Here is a 13,956-nt window from a genome sequence, read left to right as displayed (position 1 = left end):
GACTCAGAACTATTGTTCTACTGATATTAACTGTGAAACCATATCTAGGACAAATACAATGTTAGTATATTAGTAATGGGGACCAAATATTAGTGTTCCACTCAACTGGGTTATGGCCGGTTTGTGAACGTAAACCTTTTGTGCTCCCACAAGTCTAGTCTTTTAAAATTAAAAATGAAAAGATTTCTAAGGTCTAGAGGAAGGGGTACCGTGGAGCTATCTTAGTTTAAGATTTTATTTCTTAAGCTATCCTATGCCTCAGAAGAGGCTGGACTTTCCTTTCAACCAATGCGACTGGATCCAAGGAATTCCCTGTTTGTGTCATAATAGACGATTTCTCACAATATCTGTATATCACAAAGAAGAGTACGACAGAAGTGGAGTGTACTGCACTTTAGATGGAATATTGATAATTCTGACCACTTGATAACTTTTTTCTAGCATCCCCTGTTCCTTTAACCTGTTGTTACTGCTCACCCGTTCATCCCAGAGATCAGGTTCCTGTATAGAACCTTGCTTTACATTTTTTATCAACAGTTGGGGAGCATTTGTGCTCTCTCATTGACAAGGCTGATCCACCAATCAACGGGAATTGATGTTATCTGTGACACCTATAACTAGTTCTGGATTGCATCTTGTGTGCAAAAGAAGTCAGTGAGCCCATCTGATGTCGCCATTGAGTGTAGAATCTGCAGCTCCTAAGCAAGATTCGAGGGAGTGATGACACTCCAGATCCAAAGCTTGTCAGACAAACAGACTTTCTTGGATTTCTGAGCAAGAATTTAGACTTTGAGAACTACAGAGGTGAGAGATCTGTTGTCCATATCTAATGATGAGTGTATGCTTTACAGATCCTAAGCTCGTCCCTAAGGTTCAATTGGCGGCACTGTGCATCCTTCCCACCTGCAGTCCGCTGTATCAATTATCTAAAGTGGCCAAGCTATGATGGAAATGTATATTTTCCTGCTTGCACATTTTGCCTGCTTGTAGTGACCAATGAGGGATAGCTTCACCTTGATAGTGGTAGGTCTTCTCTGCAACATACCACAGGAATCCATATCAGTTTTACTGATACGCTCCTCTGTAGGTTTGGGCCTGTTTTTGGCTTCATCCTCATACCTGTATAGATGAGGCATAGCTTTATAGAAAATTGCCTGGTAATCAAAAATCAGCTATGTTCCTTTTCATGATTCTTTAATCATATTTGAAAAATCGCATTGTGGAAAGCGACAGAAATCGCTGTTAGCATGAGCTGAAATCCATTTTAGTTAGCCCATGTGTTTGCCATGTGCTCCTTCCATCTCACTTTCGCCTGTTTTTCTATTCTGCCATCATCAACTATAATTAAGTCCTGCAGTACTGAGCCAGAGCACTGCGCATGCTCAGAAAGGCCTGTAGCTGCTAGAATGCATCTGTTCTAGAGTGTAACTGTCAGGCTATTCCAACTGATGTAAGTAGTTTAGTTTCCCCTCCCACTCTGTTGGCTAAGTGATTTCTGTATGTCTATATATGTGAATAGCTATTCTTGTGTATACTTGTACCGCCTCTTTTTGAGCCTCCATGCTTACACTGCAACAAAAGGTGTTTAAAAGCACCCTGGTTTCTGTATTCCATGTACTGCCTCATACATTGCCTGAGGGTTCTGTATTAATGTAGTCCCTCTCATGAGTGATAATAAACTATTGTTTTGATATTACAGCTTCCGTGCCAATCTCTATTTTGTTGGTGTGAGGACTAAAGGACAAAGAATGGCGAACCCTTGCACTGGTGGGCCCCTGAAAAGGCTCACTTCTACAGTATCTCAAAATTTGGACTTCAGTAGCTGCTATGAGATGAGCAACCCAATGGGTTATTTTGAAAAATCTAAGGTTCCATGTTTAAGCAACAAACACAACAAACTTGAGGCTATCCTAAGGTAATTCTTTCTGGATTAGAGTTTAGCATCTAATATTAAACGTTAACCAATTTACATCATCTGGTCAGAACATGCTTTATTTGCATTCCCACAATGTGATACTGCCACAAGCTTCTGACTTCAATATGACACATCTCTGCTGCTTAGGAGACAGTAATGTCAGCTACAAAGACATTGAAGTGTTTTATCTATTGAAAAGGTCCTGGCCGTCTGCCATGCACACAAGGCTATATGTTTCCCCGGGGGTAGAGAAATGAACACAGGTATGACACGATTTTTCACATGTCACACTCTTACTAGAGAGAACAATTCCGTGGACCCAGCCTGTTCCATCAGCTGTTTCTTCTCCTCTTTCTAGACCTGGCTGTTCAAACACCACCACAGTGCTCAGGGTGATCCGACATACCTCAATATCCACATAGTCGCATGTGCCTACATGCAAGTAGCTTTCTAGAAAGATAGTTGACGTACCCCTACCCCAGCGAGAAAAAGCTATTAGTCTAAAACGTGCAAGAATCTTTAAGTAATTAATAAAAGATCGAACTTAACACTGCAGTGATCACTTTCCAGTGGCCCACAGCTTTCAGAGCCATATTGCAGCTTCTTACTTGTGTCCCTATGGCTTTTCTCCATCTAATGTAAATACCCAACTTGTGCACCTCAAACAAAAATAGTCACTTATCCTACTTACTGTGTGTGATGTTTCAGGTATTGAACCTTTGGTGCGGATACCCACTAAATGCAGGAGGAGCTTTGCTGGAATGTGTTCTGCTGTAAGATTCAATTTACACAAGAACCCTAAAAAAGTTAAGCTCACCACTTCACAAAGACACTTCTAGAACTAAGCGTGTTTCCCTACAAGAAAGTAAACAGACACTTACCACTGCAATTCACAGCTCCTGCAAAAGAGAGACAAAAAGAGGAAAATCATTCAGCCACTGCTTACTTCTCAAAAGAAAAGAAAATATCGGTATATTCATCTAAAAAACATTAATTGTCACAAACATTTGCCCCTGTGCATCTTTGAAACACTTTGTTCGCCTACTGACTGAAGCAAGTCTTGTTTAATTCCAGATTCACATGAGCTTGTTTCATGCACTCAGGCCTTCTTCCGAGAAAATCGCAAGAGAGATGATCTTGTTGTCTAGGCCTATAATTCAATATAATATATGGCAGCCTACATTACCTGTAGAAAAGCCTGTTTCTCATTTCTCTATTACAGGTAACGTGATGTCCCTAGTCGCCTGTAATAATGAAATTGTGTAACTGCTCAACTGTAATAACCTATCACAGTTGAGTTCTCTTCTGACATCACAATGCCTGCTGCCAGAGCAACAGCTCAGGGGAAAGACAGGTCACAGCTGCACCTTAAAAAACGAAACAAAACATGCCTTTTCTTCTTCTACTCTATCTTTTAGATGTACAGTGATAAGTCGAAAGGAGATATTTATGGCAACATGGTTATTTTTTCCATTCATTAGGTAATTTTTGGAAAGATAGAATCTCTGCATTTATCTACACCTTGTGAGCTACAGCATTTTTGTTTTTAATCTGACATGCGTAAAGTGATTGTAATAGCTTTTTGCAACAACTATCTAACTGCTTTTTGGTTTGTTTAATTTTTCACTAGAGATTTCAATTATTTTCTTCATAGTTATAAACACCTATCGCTATCATATAAAAGAGCTCAACACCAATGATTTAATTGGTTATTGTGACGGGTTATGGTGTGATCATGTATTACAAGGAATAAAGTACCCCCTGCCATACATTATAGGACATTCAAAGTTAACTTGGAGTTCTATGACCTATAAAGGCGTACAGCCTCTGGCCTCATTCCTTTATGCAGTAACAGAACTCCTCCCTGGCTTGCAATATCCTTATAATGTACTTCAGGGATACTTTAGCCCATGGCTGTGGTTGTGCCTAGTCAAGATCACCCGTTACCAAGGCACTTCCTTCTGAGCTCATTTAGTGCTCAAGTTACACCTTCGGGTATAGTGTGCTTTATAAATACTATCCTATCCTATCCTAATGGAAGGCTTCGGCATTTCCAAAATGGCAGGTTTCCATTGCTGACAAAGTCAACAGGCCTGCCCCAGTATTTGTGTGATCAACACGTTCTGTTGTGATGAACATTGGAGCTTGAGAGAGGAAGAACAAGAATCTGCGTGTTCACTGTTAAGGGTAAAGTCTTTATCATACAATAGGCCATGACCATCAAGATACTGCATACAAACGTCCAAACTGCACCAGAGATTGGCCTAGTCTGTGCCAGAGAATTTGTAATGTTAGCTGTGACAGTATATCTTACCTATATACGACAATTAATCAGACAGAAATAGGGATTGCACCTTTCTGTGATATCAAATAGGTACAGCTGTGCCAGTGAATGCCTCTAGTTGGACCACAGAATAAAACCTGCTCTGTCAGAGACTAAGCCATTCTGCCATAGAGGAGCCATCTTGTCGCAGGTAACACGCCGAGCTGAACCTGAGAATATGCACATCTGTGCAGGCGATTGAGGAGAACTGTGCCAGAGAGCATGCCCATGTCAAAGAGAGACTAGAACAAACTGGGTGTGGTATAACCCCAAACGTGGCAGAAAATAATCCCAAATGAAGCACAGAATACACCCAACTGTGCAAAACAATGAGCCAAAAATGTACTGGATAATTTCATAGAATAATGCCAAATGATCCAAAGAAAACCCCACAACTCCACTAGATAAGAAGCTCTATTGCTCAAGAGAAGATTCCCAAATGTACCAGCTAATATTATCGACTGTGCAGGGAAATACAACCAACTGTGACATTAAATGAACACAAGAAACTTAACTATGCAAGAGAATAACACCCACTGTTGCAGGAAGATGTGAAATTGTTGAAGAGAACATGTCCAGCCGAGTCAAAGACTGTCCCAGCAATGATAGTGAATACTTACAACATATCTAGTGGGCGCCCACGACTGCCAGATATTTCTCCCATCGGGTGCCAGGTAATGTACCGAACGAGCCACAGAAAAATTAGACCTGAATCAGAGAATAGATCCAACTGTGCCAGATATAAACCAACCACATTCCTCTGTTCTTGCTTCTGCTGTGCCTGTTCTGTCCTGTCTGTGAATGAGGTTTGTAGTATTGCAGTACCTATTCTTTGGAATATAAAGGATCTAAGTAACAAAGATTAGTCTGACAGTTCAGTGTGTTGGCTGTTTTTTGCCTGTTTGTGGGCCTGTTTTATCATCTGGTGGGCCAGTTTTTACTGTTGATTTCCCTGTATTACCACACTAATTACCTGCAGAAAGCACAAATGCATGCAGTCTTCTATACCTTCCAAAACACCTACACAGCGTGTCTTTACAAGTTCAAAACTGTCAAGATTTCCAAATGTTGTCCCAGTCTCACCCTGATCATGGTAACCAGGTAGACCAGCCGGACCCAAGAGGAAGCTTGTATCTGCAAAGTGAACAGCTCCTGAACAGAGGAGTTTAACTTCCTATGGAGTCTTATAGCCAGGCACAGGCAAAGCATTCCATATGGTCCATTCCTGTTGTCCATAGTAGTGGTAAGCAGAGTTCTTTCCACGTATAATAAAAAATTGTTGCAAGAGTTACAGATTTTATGGATAATACGCATTGGCAGTTTGCATGAAAATGTACGCAATATGTATGCAATATGTACCCCTAATTACAAAATGCTGGTTGAATGTAGTCTGAAGGTCCCTGTAACCTCTAAAGTTCTAGTAGCGACCCAAGTTCTCCAAATGCGGTCTTGGAATTCAGACAACAAGGAGAATCTAAGCCATTCACTGACTATAATGCCTCTGTACTTTATGGACTCTTCCGATCAGGCAGTCTCAGCCCATGAGGTCTGGCTATCCTCGGGAATTTACACTGTAGCTCCCTTTTCTGTAATTAGAGCTACCTAGGTTTAACAAGACTCTCCCCGATCTACTAATAATACTAGTGTTGAAATAGTGACCACGTCAGGGGCAACCTATGCAAGATTGTTAGCATTGATCCGGGGTTTTTAGCAATAATGTAAAAATTGACTGTCAACTTCGATTACCTCTACATGGGTAATGCATCAACTTAACTGTATTAGTAATCGTCTCCCCTGCACCACATGATTTATCATTCAAATATGAGCTTTAAATACATATTGAAAATTCATCTATTTTTCTGCAAACATCAACTCAATATATATATATATATATATATATGTGTGTATATATATATATATATATATATATATATATATATATATATATATATATATATATATATATATATGAAACCATGTTGTTTGCCCTGCATTGGGAACGCACTCCGCAGCAGATGATAAAAAAATCCTTTATTGAAGAACTGGCATTTCATCCTACTCTTTAGTTCTGCCTGACGCGTTTCGGGGTTCCAAACCCCTTATTCATAGGCTCGCATGGAATCCACAGTCCAACAGCTTCCCTGCATGCTCACTAATTTATGCACGTGGGTGTGCCTCTCAGGTGAGTTCCATTTCACATTGCATGCCGGAATTTGTAGTGCACTTACGTGCCGATTTAACCCTTCAGTGGGTCCTGTGTAATAAAATGCGATGTCTTGATTCATTTTTGTGACCCTCCAGTGGGCCTGAGGAATAAAACGACCAGTTGCATTTTCTTCTCTGCTGCGCCGCTTGTGAAAAGAATGTTTCAAAACCCAGCAGCCTTGCATTTCGTTTTCAAGTGGTGCAGTCCTCTACGGCTGGACCTGCCGTAAATAATGAAACCATGTTGTTTGCCCTGCATTGAGAACGCACTCCGCAGCAGATGATAAAAAAATCCTTTATTGAAGAACTGGCATTTCATCCTACTCTTTAGTTCTGCCTGACGCGTTTCGGGGTTCCAAACCCCTTATTCATAGGCTCGCATGGAATCCACAGTCCAACAGCTTCCCTGCATGCTCACTAATTTATGCACGTGGGTGTGCCTCTCAGGTGAGTTCCATTTCACATTGCATGCCGGAATTTGTAGTGCACTTACGTGCCGATTTAACCCTTCAGTGGGTCCTGTGTAATAAAATGCGATGTCTTGATTCATTTTTGTGACCCTCCAGTGGGCCTGAGGAATAAAACGACCAGTTGCATTTTCTTCTCTGCTGCGCCGCTTGTGAAAAGAATGTTTCAAAACCCAGCAGCCTTGCATTTCGTTTTCAAGTGGTGCAGTCCTCTACGGCTGGACCTGCCGTAAATAATGAAACCATGTTGTTTGCCCTGCATTGAGAACGCACTCCGCAGCAATATATGTGTGTATATATATATATATATATATATATATATATATATATATAATATTTCAACAGAGCAATAGCTTCTAAAATAGTAGTCTGGAATGCACTCAGTGAGCTACTAACAGGTAGCTGGAGAGCTACCAGTTGCTCACAAGCTACTCGTTGGTGGAGCTTGGGTTAGACCAAGACAGTCTACCCACTCTTCCCCGTGGGTTTCAGAGTCTCTCAAGTTACTTAAATGAAAATGCCACAGACAGGAGCAGAATTGGAGGCAAGACGGTGATCCTTGATAAAGGATGATGTATAAAGAAATTATCTACGAATATAAAAAACGTTATTGTGAAAGAAAAATCTAGGGTTTTCCCTGGTAAAAGGAACAATGCAAAAATTCAGCAAAAGATCTCTTCTCTATGGTGTTGGCAATTTTCCAGCAGGTTTATTCATCTGATTGCAATTTTACTCAGCCCTTCTATGATGATTTGGACGCCTTTTTCAGACCAAGATTAATGCCAGATATTAAGACTCTCTTTTTAGGACCACGGTTTGATTAGAGAATACCCCTGTGTTACATTCCTTCTTGCAGCTGACAGAACTAACAGCAAGTAAAAAAAAACTCTGCAGTCACTACTAAATCGGGATCACTGAATGATCCTTGTCCCCCTCGCACATTCCAGCTCAGATCTCATCTTTTCACCGGTTCCAAGCTCTCAAAAGTAATTTGCAACCAGATCATGTACTCAAGGATTTTTCCTAAAGCCTGGAAGGAAGACACAGTCACCCTTCTTACTAAAACACCTCTGTTAACCCTAAGGAACATAGGGGCATATTATCAAGGACGGCGTTAAAAATTATCGCCGGTTTAGCGGCAGAAAACTGCCGCTAAACCGGCGATAATGGGCTTGATAATATGCTCTATGGAATTCCCATAGCAGCCCATGTTCTGGTGTGAACATGGGCTTCTATGGGAATTCTCTGCACCATATTATCAAGCCCATTATCGCCGGTTTAGCGGCAGTTTTCTCCCGCTAAACCGGCGATCATGTTAACGCCGTCCTTGATAATATGCCCCATAAAAACTACTATCCAATTCCTTTATCACCGCTTTCCACGAAACGTCTAGAAAAGGCACTGAACGCTGAATTGACAGCTGTTCTGGGCAGGCATGCATTATTGGATGTGTCTCAATCTGGCTTTAGGAGTGGCCACAGCATGGCGGAGGCACTGGTAGCAGTGGCCGATGCTATTTGATGTATAGTTGACAGTGGAGGTTCTGATGTGCTTATTTTATTAGATCTTTCGGTGTTTGTGATACTGTCTGCCACTCGTGGTAGTGACCAAACTTGATTAGCTGAGCCAGGCGTGGCCAGCACAGGGAAGAACGGTGGGCCGGGGGCATAACAGAAGAGGGTAAGTTGACAGATGACAGGATAGGTAAAATGAGATTTTTAAACACTTACCTTGCACTCACCACATCGCTGAATCGGTGACCGCAAGGAAAGTGGCTTTATTTATTTAATTTTACCTATCCTGCCGTCTGTCGACTTACCCCCCAATGTCCACCCCGTCCCACCCCACCACCCCACCGCGCTTACCGCTGCTGGCCGCGCCTGAACTGGGCGTTAAGAATAAGGCCCTCCAACTGCTTCCTTCATTCTTGTTGGATACGAAGCAAACTGTGACCTGCAACCAATTCATCTTGACACCTTTCTCTCTACTGTGTGGGGTTCCACAAGGGATTTCAGTGAGCCCTACTTCGCTCAATCTGTAGGTTTCCTTTTTTGGGGGTCCCTGGCTCGGTCATTTGGACTTTCTGTCCTATCCTATGCAGATGATACTGAAATTATTGTTATTGTCGCCAATGATGCCCGGTCAGCTGCAAGTGACTTTCATTACCCAGCCCGGTCAAATCTGTCAGAAGCGCGGGTGTGGTTTATAATGGTATTTTATTTTTTAAGAAAATCAAGTGACTCAGGTCTGGTCATCATGTTTCAAATTGCAGAGGATTATTCAGATTTTTTTTCATGTTCTTCCACAGGCCTCAAACAAAACTGTAGTGGTGGTGTTGACTTTCACCCGGTTGGATTATTGTAATTCCCTTTACTTAGGGATCAATCAATTATGCCTGAGCAGACTGCAGGTAGCCCAAAATACGGCTGCCCACCTCAGACCTAATGTTAGTAAACATCAGTCACTTTCTAAGGCACTGATCAGGTTGCATTGGTTACCTATGAAAGGAGGGCGGCGGGCCATGTGTAAGGCGCTCTGCCTGGCCCACAAATCTCTGTATAACAGGGGGCCCAAATTCCCCATGCCCAAATCCCCTGGTATTCCCAATGGCTTCTTATTTCAGCTTCCGGGCACCTGCTTCCTGAGGTAAGCGTTGCCGCTGTGGGAGGCAGAGCTTTCTCTTACGTCACTGCCAAACTCTGCAATGCTATGCCGAGTGATATCCAGGCCCGGGAGGAGCATCTCGCTATCATGAAATCGTTAAAAACTTGGGGGCATATTATCAAGACAGGCGATACAATTATCGCTGCTTTAGCGGCAGAAAACTGCCGCTGAAACGGCGATAGTGGGCTTGATAATATGCTCTATGGAATTCCAATTGAAGCCCATGTTAAATGTGAAGGACGCCTAACATGGGCTTCAATTGGAATTCCATGGAGCCTATTATCAAGCGCATTATCGCCGTTTTAGCGGCAGTTTTCTGCCGCTAAAGCGGCGATAATTTTATCGCCTGTCTTGATGATATGCCCCATAGCTCTTTCGTCTCACTTGCTCTTTTTGCTTTCTGAGCTGGCTGCTGGCAGTTCTACGACGCCCCTATGTATATGCTCTCCAAACAAGGCCTTTTTCATCCAATCATTTGGGTTTTATTAAAGTTACGTGGTCTCTCACGCTGATTTCAATCCAATGGGACAGCGCTCTGAAAACATGCTCACATTTCGTTTCTGGATTAGTTTAATTGTCAGATAATTGTTCGTCTTTCTAGCTGTCAAGCTCGAATGCTGCACGGTGTCTAATTGTTGACTTTGGGATGGCTTGTAAAGAGAGCGAGACGTATTTATTTATGTCTGTGTGCCTGTGGTGTTTGTATAGAGCGAACCTAGCCTGAAGGCAATGGAGCTCTGGGCAAGATCAAAAGGAAGTATTCAGTCAGTGAGTGACAGGTGACGTAGCAGTTACTGGATTGCTACTGCACTGCGATGTAGGATTCTTTATAAAGGTGTGTCTGTAGCTCTGTCCTGAAACTGGGGCCGCATTGATTTCACCCAGCAGTTTCATGTACGGGTGTGCCAACATTACCACCAGTGAAGTGTGAAGTGAAGTGAGCGGGTTTTATAGAGCGCGTCTGCTGCCCGAGGGCGTCCAAGCGCTGGTGATGGAAAGAGACTCTGAGGGGGGGGGGGGGGGGGGTGAAAGGAGAGAGCAGGGGGGATTAGTAAGGGGGAGCAGGGGGGGACTCATATAAAGATCCTGGCCCACATGTGACACAATTAAAGGTGTGTCCTACCTTTAAGGAACAAATCATTCAATTGTTAAAAGAATTTCCACCCCATCCCTTTCCTAAAACCCCAATACTCGGCTTCAGCATCTCCAAATCGATACACAGAAGATGTATATAGAATGAAACTGCAGGTTCAGCACACAGACCATGGGGGTTGCATCCATGAAACATTTTCAAGATAAGCACTCACAGTGTAAACAGTTACCAATTTAGACCAATTGCCATTATGTGTCCCCTTTTAATTAATGGGTGTTCACCAGAGCTGAGAGATAGGTACCTGCTTCTCCCAGGAGAGCGGCAAATAGCAGTGCCATAAGGAGCGCCATCTTTGGAGTCTGGAATCTGGGATTGGTGCTGCTTTCCAAGGTGCCTCTCGAAAGAGAATGCTGAATGCTGAGGAACAGAACAGGGGCAAAAACTGCTGCAATCTTACCCAAACCCCACAAAGTGACAGAAACACTCACCTGCCAGATCTTTTATAGACCGAGAGGGAGAGACCTACAAGGAAGTGACTCGTGGGGAGGGAGAAAAGGCATGAAAAGAATGGTTCTCACTAAAGAAGCCAGGTGGGTTGGGAAGGGGGGTGGGGGGAAGTGAGAGAATGCAAGGTATGATGAAGGAGGGGTAACCTACTTTACAACTTGTCTCACAATATTAAGTGTAGGGTGCAGGCAGGAGTGTGTGACATATTTATAGAATACCTGCAGGCAGTATGCTACCATTGGCATGTTGGAAGACATATAATTAAATCGTCTAAAGACCCGTCATCTGTCTCACCGTCAGCAAATCCTCCCACCAAGTATGGAACCCCCTTCAGGGATCTTAGCTAAAATGGTCACAACATCATCAGGGAAACAAACAATATCATATTCCAGTTCACTCATATTCACCAGTATATACAAAAATATCCACCATAGTAAGTCCTCAAAATTAACCTCATACTTCAGCACAACCACCATCATACTAAAACACACATATTAGCAATGGAAGCCAGCTTTTAACAATAGGGTCACTTTATCTGTGGTTCTCAAGTGGCATCATAGACCACTAGTGTATCAGTAAAGAAAAAACCCCTTGTTGGCAGCTAACTAGCTACAATTGTATGCAACATATTTCCCCAATTAATGAGTGCTATGAACCCAACACTTTGTAAAAAAAGGATTATACATTGATTGCAAAGGAAGCATTGTATTTTAATTTTAATTGTTATGAATTGCAGCCTTGCAGTTGTTCAGTGTTCACTATTTAAAATGAAAGTTTTAGATCTTGGCCTACAGTCATCCTTAGCTGTCTTTTGTGTAAGACCTATTGTCTATGATACAATAGGCACAAAGGTGGCTCTGGCTCAGCCCTTTGCTCAAGATTGGACTTTATTGTTTACCACAATTCCTTGCTCCGTTTGATGCTTTTTCTCTCCATTCTTGCCTTTAACCCACTCATGGAGCTTAGCTTGTTTACCGTCATTTTATTTGGCTGACTTGTATCTTTCGACTGCTGATTCAACGGATCTACGTTTAGGTTTCGCCTACCAAACTGCGTAAGCTGCCTGTTTACAAAATGCCTCTTGTGGGATATACCAAAAACCTCCAGTGGGCATAGAGGCCTCCCACCGCTTCCATTTGTTGGCTTTCTCGTCACTCTTATTTCCTTGCGTCTTATTGGATGGCTTTCCTTCTTCTTCTTGGGCTGTCACTCATCTGGAGCATAGCCCCTTTACTATCCTTTAGAATGGCTTGCTTGTAGTGTTCTACTTACTGCTCACATTTAGTAAACTATTTGATTCTTTATCTTTCAGCACTCTAATAGAGTGTGTGTTTTCTAACTGTCTCCCTCATATGTTCCTTCTCACTGCCAAATACATTTTCTCCAGCATTTGCTGTTTTCTCATTAGATAACACATGTTAAATGTGCTCTCTTCTCCCTCACCTCAGCTTTAAATTTTTATTTATTGGCCACCCCACTTTGTTTCCCTCGAACCGTTCACTCCACCCACTAACGTTATTCCTTCCCCACTCTTTGCAGTACATAAAATGATTTATTTCAAACTTTGTTTTGAGGACAAGGCAGCTCCTATTTGCTGAGAGGCCCAATCCACGTTAAGAAATTAGATTATTTGCACAAATGAAAATGTATTTTCTGATATGTTGCTTGAAGTGGGGTTTGCCATCTTATATCAGTAAATAAAAAATAATAATAATTGGTCCCTCGATTATTCAGAAGGTGTGCACATGCATAGTGATGAATGTACGCCCATAAATCATCATGAATGTACATGCCTACTGAATGACACAGCCACATGATGTCATGGCGCACATGTGCAAATGCGCAGAGCTTGTAATTTCATCTTTTTTTCTTCTTTTTTTTTGCTATAGCTGTATAGCTTGTGTAAGAAGTATTTATTTTCCAATGCTGAACACCAGCAGCAAAAAGAATTGGCAAAGCCAATACAGCACAGAGATGAGATCTATTGGCTTTGCCAATGCCTGCTTATTTTTCTTCTAACACTATGGGCCCGATTCTGATCTCGCTCGGAAGGCCTCCATATTGGATTTGGCTTGGCCGGATCCGATTCCTAGCCCCTGTGTATGACCGAATCGTACACAGGTCCGAACGACAAAGTACGATTCAAAGATCGTGTGAGCGCCGACTGAATCGTTTCCGGACCCGAACAGCTTCGTACGACTCATTTGCAGCCGGATCGTACAGCGCAATGGAGCCGAATGCCAACTGAGTAAGTACGATTCACAATTCAGACAGCTGCTTCGCCTTGGTCTCAGCGAGACGAAACAGCTGTCGAAAGCATACTTCGGGGGGCTGTAGCAGGCCACCTTGTACACGGGCCCTCCAAATCTGTCACGGGGGTGTGCCCATGGGTCTCCTTGATCCAAGCATGCACAGTGTGACGGGCAACATGGGGTGCCCACCACAGGGTGTATGCTTCTCCCCACCCACTGCTTTTCTGCCATGGGAGCCTGTGTACGCGTCTGTTCCCAGGCTCACATAGAGTTCAATGGGAGTCCGAGCGAACCGAGTCCGTCAGCATACGGCTGCATCGTATTCGTTCGCCTGGACTCCAGGAGCACAACTCGCTCAAATAACCCTCTGGATCTGAGTCGTACAGAGGGCTTTCCTAACCAGATCGGAATCGGGCCCTTTGTGTGAGTGCATAATTTTTCTCACTCTCATTTCTGCCCTGACTCCCTATTTGATGATGATGATGATGATATCCGATTTATGAAGCGCAACTAAGCCCATAGGGCATCAA

General features: G+C 42.8%; 1 protein-coding gene across 2 annotated transcripts in view; it reads right to left on the bottom strand.

Annotated features, from left to right (window-relative positions):
* LOC146857281 (uromodulin-like) overlaps positions 1–11,196 on the bottom strand; it is a 99,518-nt gene extending 88,322 nt beyond the window's left edge. Inside the window, exons 1-2 of one of the 2 annotated variants that reach the window (XM_085647787.1) lie at positions 11,156–11,196; positions 2,797–2,814 (exon numbers count right to left, since the gene is read on the bottom strand). Coding sequence is in view for 1 of the 2 variants with exons in the window: in XM_085647786.1 (XP_085503912.1) it covers positions 2,797–2,814; positions 10,969–11,017 (67 nt within the window). In the remaining variant the exon portion in view is untranslated. The other variant, XM_085647786.1, reaches the window with a different exon arrangement.
* Between the last annotated feature and the right edge of the window lie 2,760 nt (positions 11,197–13,956).

The sequence above is a fragment of the Triturus cristatus genome, chromosome 3_2 (genome assembly GCF_964204655.1).
Source record: "Triturus cristatus chromosome 3_2, aTriCri1.1, whole genome shotgun sequence".
Classification (NCBI taxonomy): domain Eukaryota; kingdom Metazoa; phylum Chordata; class Amphibia; order Caudata; family Salamandridae; genus Triturus; species Triturus cristatus.
Note: the sequence above shows the minus strand (reverse complement) of the source record. Positions and strands in the feature narration are given on the sequence as shown.